This window comes from Geotrypetes seraphini, chromosome 12 (assembly GCF_902459505.1).
Source record: "Geotrypetes seraphini chromosome 12, aGeoSer1.1, whole genome shotgun sequence".
NCBI classification, from domain to species: Eukaryota; Metazoa; Chordata; class Amphibia; order Gymnophiona; family Dermophiidae; genus Geotrypetes; species Geotrypetes seraphini.
This window is the reverse complement of record NC_047095.1, coordinates 79,239,965-79,259,070: the sequence shown is the minus strand read 5'-3', so window position 1 is coordinate 79,259,070 and position 19,106 is coordinate 79,239,965. Positions and strand designations below refer to the sequence as shown.

At 46.9% G+C, this 19,106-nt stretch overlaps 1 protein-coding gene and 1 non-coding gene across 4 annotated transcripts in view; both read right to left on the bottom strand.

Moving 5' to 3' along the window:
- Positions 1–19,106, bottom strand: part of KIAA1614 (KIAA1614 ortholog) — a 105,463-nt gene that overhangs the window by 41,159 nt on the left and 45,198 nt on the right. For all 3 annotated transcript variants that reach the window (XM_033916083.1, XM_033916084.1, XM_033916082.1), the window contains one exon: positions 12,044–12,290. In XM_033916083.1, coding sequence (XP_033771974.1) covers positions 12,044–12,290 — 247 coding nt within the window. The remainder of the gene's footprint in view (positions 1–12,043; positions 12,291–19,106) is intronic.
- Positions 8,830–8,912, bottom strand: TRNAL-UAA. Its single transcript has one exon. It is a non-coding gene; the product is annotated as a tRNA-Leu (tRNA).

The window sequence follows — 19,106 nt, the reverse complement described above, 5'->3', positions numbered from 1 at the left end:
CCGGGGGCGCCGAAGTCGTTTCAGGTGGCGTCGAAGTGGTCGGTGCCGATTTCGACGGTGCCGCAGGTGAAGAGGTCGAATCCATAGTCGGGCTGGTGCCGAAAAGCAGATTTTGTTGGATTTGACGATTCTTCAAAGTGCGTTTCTTAAGAGTGGCACAGCGGGTGCAGGAGTCCGCCCGATGCTCTGGTCCCAAGCACTGTAAGCACCAATTGTGTGGGTCAGTGAGGGAGATCGGGCGTGCACACCGCTGGCACTTCTTAAAACCGGGCTGCGGGGGCATGAATGGGAAGACGGCCTCCGCAAAATCGAACCCCGAGGCCTGGATCGTGACAACAGGCCCCGCCGGGGCAGGGACGAAAAAATAAAGCAAAAAAGAAAAGGTTTTTTTTTTTTTTTTTTAAACAGAAAGAAAAAAGCACCCGAAGGTGAATAAAACGAAAAATTAACGCGAGCGGGAAGGCAAAAAGAGAATTTCAACGGAGTTGAAAAATACACGTCTTCTTCGCTCCGCGGAAACGAAGAAACTGGGGACCACGCACTCCTCCGTCGGGCGGGAAGGCACTCGCGCACGCGCGGTGCGGCCAACTAGAAACTTCTAGTTAAAAAGGTCCGTACCGAGGGCTCCGTCGGTGACGTCACCCATGCGTAAAGAATATGCTGCCTGCTTGTCCTGGGATAATGGGTGAACTGGATGGATTGTGCAGGTCATTACTGTATTTGCCATCATTTACTATATTACTATGTTACTTGTCTTTACTTTTAGTCACTTGGGGACTGACAGGTTTTCAGCTCTTTTCAGAACTTGGAAAAGGATTTCTGAAGTGAGGAAAATCATCCTACCAATAAAATGCAAGGAGAGATAAAACAATCTGTTCAGCCAGAGGCAAGATGGAAACTCTACCATTTCTCTCATGTCAAACCTGTCTCAAGTTAATTTCTTATGAAAATCTCTTTGGAAATACTGTACATGGATGCTACTAGTTATTAATCCCTCCTTCCCCTGATCATCAGTTTTTCTTTTCTTTTCTTTTTCTTCTTTGTGGCACATCAGGAGGGGTGGGTAATGGAAATAATATTACATAATATGTTATAATATGGTATATAATGTGTATATGGTGTTTGGAAAGCAGTTGAAGGGTGGGTGGTGGGGGAGGGGATAAAAATATTATTAGAATTTTATGTAGTAGATATAAAAAGTGATATTGTGTAATAATATGTTGTAATTTAATATTTTGTGCACTTGATGTAAGATATGAAAATGAATAAAGAATATATAAAAAAAAAAAAATCCCTCCTTCCCCAATTTATTTAAAATTTAATGACATAAGATCATCAGATAATGACACTGGCTTAGAGCTGAACATTAAGGGGGAAATTTATCAAGGGGCACTGAGTTGAATGCAATTATCCAGGAATGTGGGATGCTATCCAAAGCGCTCTTATAGTCACTCCATTTTATATTGAGATTTCTGCTCTTAGCATGGCCATGATGGATTTGGTCAGCATTAACTGGTCTTTGGTTCCATACGCTTCCTTCTTATTGCCCTTCTGCTCCATTGCCATGATGCCAGACAGAATACTTAAATCTGTAACAGAGAACCTAACCCACTTTGAAAATGTCTCACATGATGAACTCACCAAACTACTAAACACTATTTGCCCTTCCGGCTCCATCCTAGACCCATTTCTAGTTGCTGCAAAAGATGCCTTTGTAAGTTCCATCCTTCCTTTATGTTCTTATTATAGGGGAAAACACCCTCCAGGGATTCAAGACAAAGTTAGACAAGTTCCTGCTGAACCGGAACGTACGCAGGTAAGGCTAGTCTCAGTTAGGGCACTGGTCTTTGACCTAAGGGCCGCCGCGTGAGTGGACTGCTGGGCACGATGGACCACTGGTCTGAACCAGCAGCGACAATTCTTATGTTCTAACACCTCCCTACAATCAGGTTCAGTACCCACAAACTGAAAATCATCAAACTAATCCTAAAAAAACTCACATGACTGACAAACCCAGCAACTTTAGGCCTGTCTCCAACCTACCTTTTATCTCCAAAATCCGGGGAAAAAACTGTACTAAACCGACTACACTCTTTCATTGGCAAGCAAGGAGCCCTATCCACCCTCCAGTGGGGATTCAGGAAATTCCATAGTACTGAAACCATCCTTCTTGACATCCCAGACGACTGCATGAAACTTATGGATAAAGGAAATGAGGTCCTCCTGGTGTTGCTCGATCTCAGTGCTGCCTTTGACATATAGACTGCCCTCTCCTCATTACACAACTCTCTAAAATTGGCATCCAAGACATTGCACTATGCTGGTTCACTTCCTTAGTAATAGATTCCAAAGTATACTACTACTCAACACTAAGAACATACGAATTGCCATACTGGGTCAGACCGAAGGTCCTTCAAGCCCAGTATCCTATTTCCAAAAGTGGCCAACCCAGGTCCCCAAGTACCTAGCTAGATCCCAAGTAGTAAAACAGATTTTATGCTGTGTATCCTAGGAATGAGCAGTGGATTTCCCCAAGCCATCTTAATAATGGCTTATGGACTTCTCTTTTAGGAAATTATTCAAACCTTTTTAAAACCCCGCCAAGCTAACTGATTTCACCACATTCTCCAGTAATGAATTCCAGAATTTAATTACATGTGTGAAGAAATATTTTCTCCGGCTTATTTTATATTTACTACTTAGTAGCTTCGTTGTATGACCCCTAGTCCTAGTATTTTTGGGGGAAAGAGTGAACAAGCGATTCACATTTACCCTTTCCACTCCACTCAGTATTTTATAGACCTCTAGCATATCACCCCTGAGCCATCTCTTCTCCAAGCTGAAAAGCCCTAGCCACTTTAGCCTCTCCTCATAGGGAAGTTGTCTCAAACCTTTTATCATGTTTGTTGCCCTTCTCTGTACCTTTTCTAATTCCACTATATATTTTTTGAGATACGGTGACCAGAACTGCACACAGTATTCAAGTTGTAGTTGTACAATAGAGCGATACAAGGGCATTATAACATTTTCATCTTTGTTTTCAGTTCCTATGATGTCATCAGTAACGCGGCAGAGTGAATTCATGGGCGGACAAGGCCGAAGCAGCCTGTTAAAAGTGCTGCCGGCCCAACGCTGCTTAGAGAGGTAAGTAGGGCTCGCGACTGGGTTCCGATGGGAGGGAGGGAAGGATGGGGATTTGGCTGCGCGGCGGGTGCTCAAAGGGGGGGGGGGAAGGGAGTGCTCACTCAAGGGTCCTGCTGCACAAGGGATGGGAGGGAAGCTGGGCAAGGGTCTTGCTGCACGAGGGATGGGAGGGAAGCTGGGCAAGGGTCTTGCTGCACAAGGGATGGAAGGGAGGGGAGGAAAGATGCTGCACATGTGGGGGAGAGAAAGGAAAACGGAAGAATTGGAGTGAAGGAGAGGAAGGGAGAGATGATCATATACATATCCCGAATATGAGATCTAGTGCCTTTTTTGGGCCTAAAATTAATATAAGACACTGTCTTATTTTGGGGAAACTCGGTAGAACCATCATCATGTAGCTATAGTTCGGGTTCCTCTTTCTTACATGCATCACTTAACTTGCACTCATTAAACATCATCTGCTATTCTGACATCAAAACCAATCAAATACGTGGTTCCTCTACTCCTCTACAATTTAATCCTACATCAGACCTGTCCTAGTCATTACTCACAAATTCAATATCAAGATTCACTCCTTTGCTGATGACATCCAACTACATCTGCCACTGGGAGAGAAACGCGACTCCCAAATCACAAAACTTCACAACTGCCTCTCGGAAATCAAGAACTGGATGACAGTCAACAAACTACAACTAAATACCTCTAAAACAGAACTCCTTTGTAGAGAATGACACGGTGAAAAAATTGGTCCCCGTCACCGCCCCGTCCCCGTCTCACCATCCCCGTCACCGCCCCGTCCCCGTCTCACCATCCCCGTCACCGCCCCGTCCCCGTCTCACCATCCTCTTCACCGCCCCGTCACCGCCACTGCCACCCCATTCACCGCCCCGTCACCGCCACTGCAATCCCATTCACTTTTCTTTATTTACGTATAAAGGAAACATTCTTTAAAACTTTAAAACTTAGTTAAATATTAGTTAATAACTATACAAAAACAAAACACGCAGAGAAAAAATTAATTAATATAAATTCCCTGACTTCCCTGCACTGTCCCCCCTTGAAGGTCTGTCCCCATCCTGAAAGCCTGATGCCCCCCCCCCTGACGTCCGATACATCCCTCCCCCCGAAGGACCGCCGACTCCCCAACAATATCGGGCCAGAAGGGAGCCCAAACCCTCCTGGCCACGGCGACCCCCTAACCCCACCCCGCACTACATTACCGGCAGGAGGGATCCCAGGCCCTCCTGCCCTCGACGCAAACCCCCCTCCCCCCAACGACCGCCCCCCCCAGCTTCAAAATGATGCCTGAAGTTACCTTGGGGGTTCTGAGCACTATTAATTTTAATTTATTACAGCACTCCAGAAATATTTTTCTAATTGTTTTAACTTGGAAAAGCGAACCAGGATTGTCTTAATGAAAGGCTTATGTTCTGCACTGCAGCCCTCCTGCCCTCGACGCAAACCCCCCTCCCCCCAACGACCGCCCCCCCCAGCCGACCCGCGACCCCCCTGGCGACCCCCACGACCCCCCCACCCCCCTTCCCCGTACCTTTGGTAGTTGGCCGGACAGACGGGAGCCAAAACCGCCTGTCCGGCAGGCAGCCAACGAAGGAATGAGGCCGGATTGGCCCATCCATCCTAAAGCTCCGCCTACTGGTGGGGCCTAAGGCGCGTGGGCCAATCAGAATAGGCCCTGGAGCCTTAGGTCCCACCTGGGGGCGCGGCCTGAGGCACATGGTGGGCCCATGTGCCTCAGGCCGCGCCCCCAGGTGGGACCTAAGGCTCCAGGGCCTATTCTGATTGGCCCACGCGCCTTAGGCCCCACCAGTAGGCGGAGCTTTAGGATGGATGGGCCAATCCGGCCTCATTCCTTCGTTGGCTGCCTGCCGGACAGGCGGGTTTGGCTCCCGTCTGTCCGGCCAACTACCAAAGGTACGGGGAAGGGGGGTGGGGGGGTCGCCAGGGGGGTCGCGGGTCGGCTGGGGGGGCGGTCGGAGGTTCTTGGGGGGGGCGGTCGTTGGGGGGGAGGGGGGTTTGCGTCGAGGGCAGGAGGGCCTGGGATCCCTCCTGCCCGTAATGTAGTGCGGGGTGGGGTTAGGGGGTCGCCGTGGCCAGGAGGGTTTGGGCTCCCTTCTGGCCCGATATTGTCGGGAAGTCGGCGGTCCTTCGGGGTGGGGGTGCGAGTGGTCCTGCGGGGGGGGGGTGTATCGGACGTCGGGGAGTCGGCCGGGCAAGAGGGCTTGGGCTCCCTCTTGCTCCGATCGCGGGTGCGGGTGGGAGCGCGTGCGAGCGGTCGTTCGGGGTGGGGGTGCGAGCGGTCCTGCTGGGGGGGTGAATCGGGCGTCGGGCGGTAAATAGCGGTTCCTAGAAGGGGGTACATTGGCCCGCGGGGACAAACCTGTTCACCGTTTCCGCAGTCGGTGAATGGCCTTGTCCCCGTCACCGCAGCGACTGCTAGTTTTCTTCCCCGTTTTCGGCGGTGACCCGCGGCTTAAATGCGGTGGCCGCGGGTAAACCGTCACCGTGTCATTCTCTACTCCTTTGCACTTACACCAGCCCCTCTCTTCTCTGGGAATCAACTACCATAACTGCCAAAGACCAAGCACCAAGACCAAGAAGTTTAGGAATACTCCTATCTCTTACTACCAGCGTGTTAGATTTCAAGAGAAAATGGGATATTCATGTGGGATCTCTAGGAGAGTAAGAATCAGGGAGTGGGTCATTGGTATGGGCAGACTCGATGGGCTATGGCCCTTTTCTGCCGTCAATTTCTATGTTTCTATGTTTCTATATCTCCCAAGTGGTCTCTTCCTCATTTTACTATCTCCGACAACTCTCAAAAATAAAGGACTACTTCTCAGAACCTGACCTTACCCTACCTTCTCTATGCCCTCGTCCTCTCCTGCATGGACTACTGCAATGCACTATTCATTGGATTGACAACAAAGAATATACATCACCCTGAACATGTACAAAACGTAGCAATCAGACTTCTAAAAAACCTGCACATCCATGACCTTGTCTCCCATGTGCTAACATCAGCCCACTGGCTACCCATAGCCAAACACTGCATCTTTAAGGGCCTGATAACTAGAAAACAAGTCCTTAGACAACCTGGCACCCAGCTACATGTCAGCTAAACTTCCTCCATACATTCTGAACAGGCCTCCCTGCTCCCAAGAGGAAACATCTCCAAATACCCCGTGACCATGCCTTTCAATTACAGAACATCCAGACAACGATCCTACTCCCATTTCTTACCAAACTTCTGGAACCGACTGCCCTTACAGATCAGAGCCCTCGAAAGACTTCTAAATTTTAGAAAAGCAATAAAAATGTACCTCATCACCTAATCCCTGCTTTAAATGCATACTAAATCTATACTGAACAAGTTCCTCTAAATCTATATTGAACAAGTCAAATCAGGATGAGCACATTGAACTATAAATATTGCAATTTATAATCTGCTCTGAGCTTGTTGGGGAGAACAGGATAGAAAATGAATGAAATAAATAAATGTTATTGGAGTCAATATGATCATACATTCTATTGGTAACTATTGCTGTGAATAGCTTATAGACTGTAGGTAGACAAGTAATGGGTCTGTAACTTTTGGGAATGTTACTTGGAACTCTCTCTGACCATTGAGTTTTGCAATTTGCCAGGTACTGGTGGACTGATTACAGATTATGAGCTCTCCGCAGACAGAAAAATTCCTACTGTACCTGACTGTATAGCACAGTAGCTTTCAGTCTTGCAAGTGTATATAAGAAACTAAAATAAATACAGACGTAAATAAATAAGACTGGGATAAAACTGGCCACTCCTTCTGAACCAGAACTCTTCCAATTTGGAAACTTTTTAACCTGTTTTCCAACTCTTTCAGATCATTCCTTATCTTTAATGTTTACCAAAAACATTATGCAATAGAAGAGAGATTAATAGAGGGGTTATTTTGTGAATGGTATTGTTATCTCTCTTAATAAGCTGTTGAAAGTGAAATTGAAAGTAGCTATACAGAATATCACTTAATGGTTTAGATTTTAGAATGTTGACATATTATAATCCTATATAATAAACCCTAGCCGCGCATGCGCACTCCTACTTGCGTGCTTCCGTGATCTCCGATCAGTAGGTCCATGGCTAGCAGGAGTGCGCATGCGTGCTTAGGGTTCTTTTCAGTTCGTCTTCGTTGTCGTCTTTGCCCACCCCCCTCCCCGGCACACCCGAACCCCCGTTGAGCCTCCCACCGCGGTCTGACCCTCCCATCCGACCTTCCCTTCTTGCGGTCTGGCTGGCTCACTTAGTCCCTTGCTGCTGCCGCACCCCCTTCCCTTCCCACGGTCCCGACAAACCTGACTCCAGCAGCGGCCGCAGCACTCTAAACACGCTGCTTTGCAGCCTTCTACTGCCCTGATTTGCTCTGCCGCGTCTCTGATGATGTCATCAGGGACACGGCAGAGCAAATCAGGGCAGTAGAAGGCCGCGAAGCAGCGTGTTTAGAGTGCTGCGGCCGCTGGAGGGGTGGGTGGGCAGCAAGGGACTAAGGGAGCCGGCCGACCGCGTGCGGCATCTTCAAGTGTGTAGGCGGGCAGCGCGTGAAGGAGTTTGAGCTCAGAGGAACGGCTGGAGGGTGTTGTGCCGGTGCTACAAGTGTCCCATGCAGGTAAAAATTCTCACAGGAGGGGAAAGGGGGCTGCTTTGGGGGGAGGGGTGTGCTGGGAGGTAGACAGCTTTGCTTGGGGGGAGACAGAAGGGGGGCCATGGAGAGACAGTCAGGGAGAACTGGATGGGGAGAGGGAAAGGGGGCTGCTTTTGGGGAGGGGTGTGCTGGGAGGCAGACAGCTTTGCTTGGGGGAGACGGGGGGGGTGTGAGACAGAAGGTGGGCCATGGAGAGACAGTCAGGGAGGAACTGGAGGGGGAGAGTGAAAGGGGGCTGCTTTCTAGTTAATGTAACGGGCTTAAACACTAGTTTTGAATATTGTAAAACATACTCATATGTATGGTCAATGAGTGATTTCACCTGCGTTAGACTGTAAATTTTTCCTCTTTACTGTCTCTTCCTCAACCTTTCTTACTGTAAACCGAGTTGAGCTTTATTTTTATAAAGATGATATGGTCTATAAATTCAAGTTTTAGTTTAGTTTATTGTGACTGGTGCGCAACTAATGGCAGTTGGGTGTGTAAATGACCCAATTCTATAACATGGCGCCTAATTGTAGGGAATGTCCCTGCTCTTCCCAAACCCACACCCTCTTTTGAGTTGCACACTATAAACTCTGGACACGCATTCTATACAGTAGAATAAGGTACAGGGCAGATCGGTATATAAACCCAAATGAGCACCAATTAACACCAATTTTTGATTATTAATGGCTCAGTAACTGATTAGTTTGCACATGGATCTGAAATCCACATCCAAGTTCGAGTGCCCAAATTTCGGCGACCTATATAGAATGCAGGGGTATATGGGAGATATTGACAATAACCTGCAGAGCCCAAACCTTAGTACTTTGATGACCTCTGCTCAGTATGTTATTTGCTCTATGTTTACTATGTACTACTCCTAAACACACTGTTTTTTTTTTTTGGGGGGGGTTAATCTTTATTAATTTTAAAGCCAAAAATAAGTGCAACATATTATACAGACATTTTACATTTTAACAGCACTAAGAAAAAAGCAGTACCAGAAGTGGGGTTCGAACCCACGCGGACATCTGTCCATTGGATCTTAAGTCCAACGCCTTAACCACTCGGCCATCCTGGCAGTGATAGTAAACATTGTTAATCTCTCAAACTGTAAGTTGACTTGAACCTTGGCAGTATCGCGAACGGTGCGGTCTGACTGCACAAGCGTGTTTGTTTTCAGTGTTGCTTCAGAGATGTGTCCCTTGAAAAAGGCATTTTTATATGCCGAAACTGGGATCCTTGTTGGGACCACTGTTTATAATAAAGACTTTATCACTGGTTGGAAAGACTCCTCCCTGGCCTTTCTATTCGACTATAGGCATAGAGCGACCCAGAAACTGCAGATTAGATTAGTATGCAGAGGCACCTTAGTCACTATAGAGCAGTGTTTTTCAAACTGTGTGCCACAGCACAGTGGTGTGCCCCAAAAAGATTCTGGGTGTGCCACGAAAGATTCCAGAATTTTACTGTATTTTTTTTTTTAATTCCCTTCATAAGTATACACTAGAAAAGGTGACATGTACATCGCGTATGCAAGAATCCGTCAATGTTATGAGCGTCTGTGTGTGTAAGGATACAATCACACAGACAAGCATCATTCTTTGACGTGCCTAGTCCTTGAAAACTAACAGCAAGTAATTTTACTTTTCATGCAGTAGTTATCCTAACTTGAGCAACAAAGCAATCAAAGCTTTGTTACCATTTGGATCTTCTTATCTTTACAAACTTGGATTTTCAGCTATGACAGAAATTAAATTGAAAAAAAAGAGAACGACTGCAGATGGACTGCAGATTAGAGAATGACACGGGGAAAAAATCTGTCCCTGCCACTGCACCATCCCCGGCCCACCATCCTCTGCACCGCCCCGTCACCGCCGTTCCCTTCACCGCCCCGTCACCGCCACCGCCATCCCTTTCACCGCCCCGTCACCGCCACTGCCATCCCATTCACCGCCCCGTCACCATCCCCGCAGCATCCATATAAGCCTCAGTACTGCGAAACACCATGAAGACAGAAGAGAGTTCTGCCACTACTACTACTGCACTGAGAATCTGTTTCAGTGCCTCTGCTCTGTAGTAAAAACCGAACATAAAATAAATCAATTAACTTGTCCTCCCTTTCAATGACATGTCCCCCATGTTCACCTATAGCTCGAATCAGGTCAATTGTGCACACTAAAAATGCAGGAGGATCTGGAACGTGAGCGCAGGCAGGCAGTGATACAAAAACAGCAGACACCCGACCGACTGCAGTGTTCTGCCATCTCCCTCCCTCCATCTCACCTTAGATGTAGAGTATGCCGGCTTTCTTTTTCGCCCAGCCGCATGTGCGGGTGTTCATTTGTTCAATATCCTCCTCTGATGCAACCGGAAACAGAAGTTGCAAGAGAGGAGAAGATTGATCAATGCGAGTGCGGCTTGGCGAAAAAGAAAACCGGCATACTCTACATCAGTGGTTTTCAACCTTTTTACACCCGTGGACTGGCAGAAATAAAAGAATTATTTTGTGGACCAGCAAACTACTAGGACTAAAATTTTAAAACCCTGTTTCTGCCCCATCTCCGCAAGCTCGGTCACCTCAGTAACTATAGAAAAATAGACAAATATAGACAGCAGATATAAATTCTCAAAACTGACACATTTTGATCACTAAATTGAAAATAAAATCATTTTCCTACCTTTGTGGTCTGGTGTTTGATTTCATGAGTCTCTGGTTGCGTTTCCTTCTGTCTGTGTATCCTTTCTTTCATTTCTTTCTTTCTGCACTCAGGCCCAAGAATTGTTCCTTTCTATTCCATCCCTCTTTCCTTCCCATGTCCTTAGTGCCCCTTCCTATCTTTAGTGTCCCCAGTGCCTCCTTCCCATGTCTTTAGTGCCCCAGTGTTTCCTTCCCATGTCCTTAGAGCCCCTTCCTGCCTTTAGTGCCCCCAGTGCCTCTTTCCCATGTCTTTAGTGCCCCCAGTGCCTCCTTCCCATGTCTTTAGTGCCCCTTCCTGTCTTTAGTGCCCCCAGTACCTCCTTCCCATGTCCTTAAGTGCCCCTTCCTATCTTTAGTGCTCCCAGTGCCTCCTTCCCATGTCTTTAGTGCCTCTAATGCCTCCTTCCTATGTCCCTCTCACTGCCTTCCACACTTTGTCCCACCCCCACCCCCGAAGCTTGCCTGCCTGCTTGCCTGCCTGTGCCTGTCTACCTTTCTCCCTCCCTAGCCAAAGCCAGCCTGCTGCCTCCCTGCCGCTCAAAAAAAAAAAAAGCCTCCGTCCTTTTCCCCTTCTCTTACCGCCATGCTGCAGCTGCTAAAGCCGGAAGTCTTCTTTCCGACTCAATTCTGACGTTCTGGGCCAGCCAGGCAGCGATTGGCTAGCCCAGAACGTCCTCTCCGACGTCAGAATTGACGTCGGATAGACTTCCTGTCAGCTTTAGTAGCTGCAGCATGGCGATAAGAGCAGGAGAAAAGGAGAGGCTTTTTTTTTTTTTTCTTCGCGCGGACCGGCAGAAATTCAACCGGCGTGCTCTTCCAATTCAAAGGTGAGGTGGAGGGAGGGAGATGGCGGGGACCGCGCGATCTTGATTGCCTCACTGCGGGGACAAGTCCATTCACCGCTCCACGGGGCGGTGAATGGCCTTGTTCCCGTCCCGCAGAGGCCACTATTTTTTCTTCCCCGTTTTGGCGGGTTACCCGCGGCTAAATGCAGCTAGCCGCGGGTAACCCGCCACCGTGTCATTCTCTACTGCAGATGAAATGCATGTTTGCTTGTTGACTATCGAGTCACGTTTTGAGTTAATTTACACTCAAAAATAAGCACATCCATTGCCTTGATTACAAGTCTGTTTTATCTGCTTTAGTTTTACTGTTGTTACAATTACCTACACATAACTTAAAGAACTTTAAATAAATAACTCTCAAATTAAATTTTTTGTTGGTTTTTAAATTTTATAATTTCAATTATAATGTGACGTGCAAACCATTTGCTCTGTTTAGTATGCCAGAGCTAAAAAAAAGTTGAGACACTGCTGTAGAGGCAAATGGGAACCCAGTTGGTGGGGTGAGGCTTGAGTAGTGTCTAGCAAGATCCTCCAAATGTCCATAGGATTAACTCTGATAGGTAGTAAGAGTAATACTAAACACAATAAATGACACCTATCCAAAGCCAAGACTATTTTACAATACAAAGACATCCCAAAGGAATGCGAAGGAGTCTTTGTACTCACCGACTTCAAAGACTGCAAGGAAGGCACCTTTTTCATGTTCGAGTTGCTGCTGCCCACTTCTGCATCCATGCCAGATCTGTCCACTCCTGTTGCTTTGACTGGAATGTGCTCCTCACTAGAAGAGCGGAACCTACCCAGCTTCTGCCTGGTGCTATGGCCGAGAGCAGAGAAGAACTTCTTTAGCCCAGAACTGGTCCCTTTTTTAAGTGGCATAGATTGTGCTCCTGAATTGGTGTCATCAGATCCACTGAAATACATTTGTAAGGAACATTGGAAAGTGATTATAGAAGGCAACAAAGATCAAGAACTGTTCACTGGGTGGGAGGTTCCACACTGCTTAGAAGTTTAATTGAGCAGTATAAAACATTTTAATAAAACTTGTGGACTACTATTATTTTACCACTAACTTCTGCTAATTTAGCACAGATTCCATTTTATGCAATGAGATCTAGTTACTAATAATCCAAGTTAACAGTAAATAACACATCTTAATGGTAACCCATGTTGATAACTTCCCCCCTTAATTAGCTGTTATTTATATTAGAGAATGACACAGGGAAAAAAATCTGTCCCCGTCACTGCCCCGTCCCCGGACCACTGTCCCCTTCACCACCCCGTCCCCGCCGTCCCCTTCACCGCCCCGTCCCCGTCACTGCCCTGTCCCCATCCCCGCCATTCCCTTCTCCGCCCCGTCTCCGTCCCCGCAGCATCCACCCTTCCCTCTCGCCACCTCATCGCCCTTCAGTGGCCCGAGAATCTCCCTCCCTCCTCCTTACCTTCGCGGTGCTTTAGTAAAGAAACTTACTGAAGCTGGTAAAGCCTGCCTGCCTGCAGTCGCGTGTATGTGGGTGGAAGCTTCTCCTCTGAACAAGAAGTTACGTCAGAGGAGAGGCTTCCACCCACACACACGCGACTGCAGGCAGGCAGGCAGGCTTCGCTGGCTTCAGTAAGTTTCTTTACTAAAGCGCCATGAAGGTAAGGGGGAGGGAGATAGATTTGGCCATAGGTAGGTAGGGAGGGAGGGGGGCCGTGCGCAATCGATGACCACGTGCCTTCCCTCCCTTAACTGCGGGGACAAGGCCATTCAGCGCTCCACAGGGTGGTGGATGGCCTTGTCCCCATGCCTGCAGTGAGCACTCCCCCCCCCCCACCGCAGGTAACTGCCACCTTGTCATTCTCTGATTTGTATGATTTGTTTACTAAAACTTAATTACTTTCTATTCTATGGATGCAATAAATCAAGGATACAAGAAACCAAACATATATATATACTAGTATTTTAGCCCGTTACATTAACGGGTGCTAGAATATATGTCTGTCTGTCTGTCTTTATTTCCGTGTCTCTCTCTCTGTCTTTCTTTCTGTCTGTCTCTGTCCCTGGCCCCCTTTGTCTGTCTGTCTTTCTGTGTCTCTCGCTGTCCCTGTGTCTTTCTTCTTTTATTTCTGTCTCCCTTCCTCCCGCTGGCGGTAGAATATATGTCTGTGTTTCTTTCTGTTTCTCTCCATACTCTCATTCATCTTGTCATCTCCCTTTTGACCTCATACAAATGGCTCACCACTTTCAGAATACCCCTCCCTCTCTCCACTGGTCAATCTATATCTCCCTGTCCCTTTCTCTTCATCCCCTAGCATCTTTTTATCCCAGCTCTCTGCCCTCCCATGGATTCTTCTTTCCTCCATTTTCTGTTCTTCTTCCTTCCCCCCTTGATGCTGAACAATAAGATGGAGGGAAAAAAAGAGATGCTGCATCTATCTCCCCTTTCCACCCCCAGACCTAACATTTCTCCCTCCCTTCCATCCCTAGGTCCAACTTCCTCCCCCAGGTCCACCATCTCTCCCCAATAGTCCTCCCTTCAAGTATCTCTTTCCCCAGATCCAGCTTTTCTCCCTTCAGACCATTACCTACCATCTCTCTCTCTCCTCTGTTCCTGGCCCCATAAGCTGTCCCCCATGCCCAGTCTGGCACTTCTTTTAATACTCTCCCCCTTTGTACTTTATAAAAATTAAAAAAAAGTTAATCCAGGGAATTTCCTAGGCCCAACATGTTCTCCCTCTTCTCTCCATTCCATTCCGATATTGCCTTCACCTTCTGTCTCGCTGAAAAATCCGCTGGCCTCAGCTGTGATTCAGGAACGTTGGCCGTGGCTCTCCTTCCTGCTTTCAATCTGCCGCGGTTCTCCCCCCCCTCCTCCCGGCAGAATGTTTCTGAATCACAGCCGAGGGTGGTGGATTTTTCAGCAAAACAGAAGGCGAGGGCGACATCAGACCGGTCCCTTTCTCCCTATCTCCTTCCCTACTTCCCTGTGCAGCAGCCACAGCATTCCCTCTCCCTCCATTAACCACGAGAGGAGCCTGCACACGGACCTAACAGGCCGAGCCTCCAGCAGTCTAACTTCCCAGCAGCTCCTCTGACGCAGGAGCGGCTCGTGAGAGGAGCCGCTGCAGCGTCTGTGAAGTTGAAAAAAACTTCGGCCCGTTTCTGTGCTTGGCCGCGGCGGGCTACAGGTGCCGCGGCCTGCAGCCGCCGACCTCCGTTTTGACTTTTTTTTTTTTAGTTGAAAGACGCGGCGGTGGCTCCTCTCATGATCCCCACCTGCGTCAGAAGTCCGACACAGGCGGGGATCGTGAAAGTAGCCACCGCCGCGTCTTTCAAAGAACCGTAAGCCGCGCATGCGCACTTCCTATGTGTCGCTACAGCTCACGGAAAAGCGGCGCACACTTAGGAAGTGCGCATGCGTGGCTTACCATTTTATTATATTATATATATATATATATATATGTCTCTCGAGGTAAATCAAAAAGTAAAGGTAAAATACATTTAACGGCTTTAATAGAAGTAACTGAGCAATTGAACAAATCACTTTTCCATATAGCCCCCATGCAAGATGACACATTTGTTGTATCGTTCAACCAGCTTCTGCATTCCTGCAGAGAAGTTTTTTGGCTGCTCCTGAAGCACTGCTTCCTTTACTTCATCATGCTTTGTCTATTGCTCTCATGGTTGCAGTGATGTACCCATGTCTTTTCGACGGTGACAATTCTTGCCAGAATATTCGGATCTTCTTCATACCATCTCAGGAACTGGGTTGCAACTTCTACACGCTGTTGCATTTGCAGATCAGCAAGCTGTTTGGGAACCCATCTTGCGCAGTCTTTCCTGTATCCCCAAGTCATCATGCATTATGGCAAATGCAGATCTATAGCCGATATCCAAATATGCAGCCAATTGATACATTATCCGTTGGTCTTCCCTAATCAAGGCATCCACCCTATAAATGTGCACTTGTGTGCGTGATGTCGATGGGCGACCAGAATGACCTTCATCAGTTACACAGTCTGTTCTTCCTGCTTTAAACCTTTTTACCCACTCATAAACCTTTCGTTGTTTTAAGGTGCTATGACCATACCGAGTCAATATCCGATGGTGAATTTTCACAGGTTTCACTCCCTCTGCCCAAAGAAAGCGCACTACCGCACGTTGTTCTTTGATAGTGCAATCTTGCAATGGAGCGTCCATGTTTCTGACCTTGTGGCTGCCACACAATTAAAGGCATGAACGAACTATCCAGCGGGCAATGTACGAGTACATATGTTGTATTTCGTTAGCTCTGTTCCAGTTATTGCGTAATTTAAAAATTGCCTTTAACGTTTGATTCACCCTCGTATATATAAAACTCTCACTTATACAAAAATGTAGTGGGTTTATAAAATAACACATTTCAAAAACTGTGCTCATCAAATCTTTCATCCTAAGAACCCACGACCTAAGAACACATCCTAAGAACCCAGATCCAAAGCAAGGCAACTTATGGGATGTATCAACAGAAGCTTCGTTAGCCGCAAATCTGAAGTCATAATGCCACTGTACAGAACCATGGTGAGACCTCATCTGGAGTACTGTGTACAATTCTGGAGGCCACATTACCGTAAAGATGTGCTTAGAGTTGAGTCAGTTCAGCGGACGGCCACTAGGATGATCTCGGGGCTCAAGGGTCTCTCTAAACAAATTGCAGCTCTACACTCTAGAGGAGCGCAGGGAGAGGGGGGACATGATTGAGACATTTAAATACATCATGGGACGTGTCGAGGTGGAAGAAGACATCTTCTTTCTCAAGGGACCCTCGGTCACAAGGGGGCATCCGTTCAAACTCAGAGGAGGGAAATTCGATAGTGACATAAGGAAGTATTTCTTCACAGAAAGGGTTGTAGATCACTGGAACAAGCTTCCAGAGCAGGTGATCAAGGCCACCAGCGTTATTGACTTTAAGAATAAATGGGATGCCCTAGTAGGATCCTTACAAAGGTCGAGTTGAGGAACTAGGTCATTAGTACTCAGACTTGCTTGGGTGGGTCAGTAGAGTGGGCAGACTTGATGGGCTATAGCCCTTTTCTGCCGTCATGTTTCTATGTTTCTATGACCTCTCCATACAGATATTCTTCTGTTCTAAATACCTGATCATAAAAGCCAAGAATTAGTCTTCTAAATACACTTAGGGCTCCTTTTACAAAGGTGCGTTAGGGCCTTAACACACGGAATAGCGCAGGCTAAATTGCCCCATGCACTAGCCGCTACTGCCTTCTTTTTAAGCAGGTGGTAATTTTTCGGCTAGCGCACTAATCCGGTGCGTGCGTTAAAAACGCTAGCGTACCTTTGTAAAAGGAGCATTTAATTTGGCTCAGACCAAAAGTACCAAAGCACTGTATGCCAAATCATTGGGTTAATGCTATTTAATGCTAACTATCCTGTGGTTGAAGGATGAGCTACTTACAGTACTTGATTACTATTCAATAAATGGTGAACCGTTTGGGTGAATCTCTTCATGAAAAAGCAGTGAATAAATCTAAAAAAAAAAAAGTAGTGAAGAAACCTGGTAGGGGAGATTTAAGAGTTCTAGGCATCTTAGGAGGTGGAATCGTTACTGAACCAAGCATAAAGAAGCAATGTATTATTTTTCAAGTACACTAATCAGTTTTTTTAAAAAAGTACAGGCTACACCAGTGAAGAAAACTATCTGGTCCCTTTGTGAAAGGGTGTAAAATGGTTGGTACTTCACACAACCAGAAACTGTCCAGAACCGTGGAGAAAGTAATTAGAAAGAGAGCGCGAGAGGACACTGCACAGAAACTCTCCAGAAGAAATGCTGAAAGTGGGAGGGAAAGCAGAATCACATTACCAGTAAGGCTTGAGAACAAGGGAAGGCTGGTAATCCTAGTCTAAGGGAAATGTGATCTAAATCAAGTGTGAGAATGAAGCTGAGGGCAGGAGAGAGGAGCTGTTGGGGAAAATCAGCCAAGGCCTGAGAGAGAGAGAGTGAGGTCTTTCTTGGGGTCTACCATAAGAACATCCATACTGGAGCAGACTAATGGCACATTTAGCCCAATATCCTGCTTCCAGCAGTGGCCAATCCAGGCCATAAGTACCACGCAGAATTTCAAAAAGTAGCAAGATACCATGTTACCAATCCCAAGGACAGCAGTGGCTCTCTCCTTTCTATCTCAATAACAGACTATGGACTTTCCTTCAGGAAAGTGTCCAAACTTTTATTACACCCAAATACCATAACTACTATTACCACATCCTATTTGTTGAGCGAAAAAATATTTCCTCCTGTTCATTTTAAAAGTACCATTAGGTAACTTCATTGAGCGTCCCCTCAGTGAGGGGTGGAGGCGCCCCCCCCCCCCCCCCTCATCTCCACTTCCCTCACATCATACTTGCAACCTCCTTTCCCAACCCCCCATACCTCTTTAAATCTTTGCCATCACAAGCAGTTTCTCTGGCCTGCTGCTTGCGCCTGTGTTAGCTTTCCCTCTGATGTCACTTCCTGGTCCTGCAACCCAGAAGTGATTTCAGAGGGAACCAGTCCGGTGTGAGCAGCAGGCCAGAGTAGTTGCTCACGCTGGTGAAGATTTAAAAAGGTACCGGAGGCGGGGAAGGGAGGGTGCAAGAGTGGAATAGGTGGAATGGAGATGTGTTGGTGCCTCCATAAAGATGGCGCCCAGGGCAATCTGCCCCCCCCCCCCCCACTATGTCACTGTGTCCCCTATTCTTAAGTACTTTTTGAAAAAATAATCAATTCACATTTACCTGTTCTACACCACTCCTATCATATCCCCCTGAACCATCTCTTTTCCAACCTGAACAGCACTAAACTCTTTTGCCTTTCCTCTTATGAGAATAGTTCCACCCCTTAAACATTTTGGTTGCCCTTCTTTGAACATTTTTTTTTCCTGTTCAAAATATTTTATTGATTTTCAAAATAGATATACAAAATTTACAATAATCACTAGAAATATACAAATATACAGAAGTAGACGATATTCTGTGAAAGAATGTTGATTATAAGACAGTACAACTAGTGTCTCCAGTCAGATGTATACAGCAAAACCAGTACATGTAATTTCATTGGAAAATGTGCATTTCCTCCTGTTCGTTTTAAAAGTACCATTAAGTAACTTCAGTGAGGGGCGGAGGCGCCCCCCCCTCCGCTTCCCCCACATCACACTTTCACCCTCCCTTCCCAACCCTATACCCCAAACTGATTAGTGTACTGGAAAAGTAATACATTGCTTCTTTATGCTTGGTTCAGTAACAATTCCACCTCCTAAGATGACTGGAACTAGAGAATGACACGGGGAAAAATCTGTCCCCGTCACCGCCCCGTCCCCGGCCCACCATCCTCTGCACCGCCCCGTCACCGCCGTTCCCTTCACCGCCCCGTCACCGCCACTGCCATCCCATTCACCGCCCCGTCACCATCCCCGCTGCATCCATATAAGCCTTAGTACTGTAATATTTAGCTTATTCCTTTCTTATAAATCAAAGTTCCTGCTGCTGAACTAGAGAAAGAGATGTTCAGCTGGCAGGGCTTTGTTTATAAATTTTTATCAACACAACTAATATACTACTTTATCCTAAAGCAAAAAATAAATAAATAGAATTTTTTTTCTACCTTTGTTGTCTGGTTTCTGCTTTCCACATCTTCTCATTCAATTCCTTCCATCCACTGTGTGTCTTCTCTCTGCGTCTTCCATTTGCTGTTACTGTGCCTCTCCCTTCACC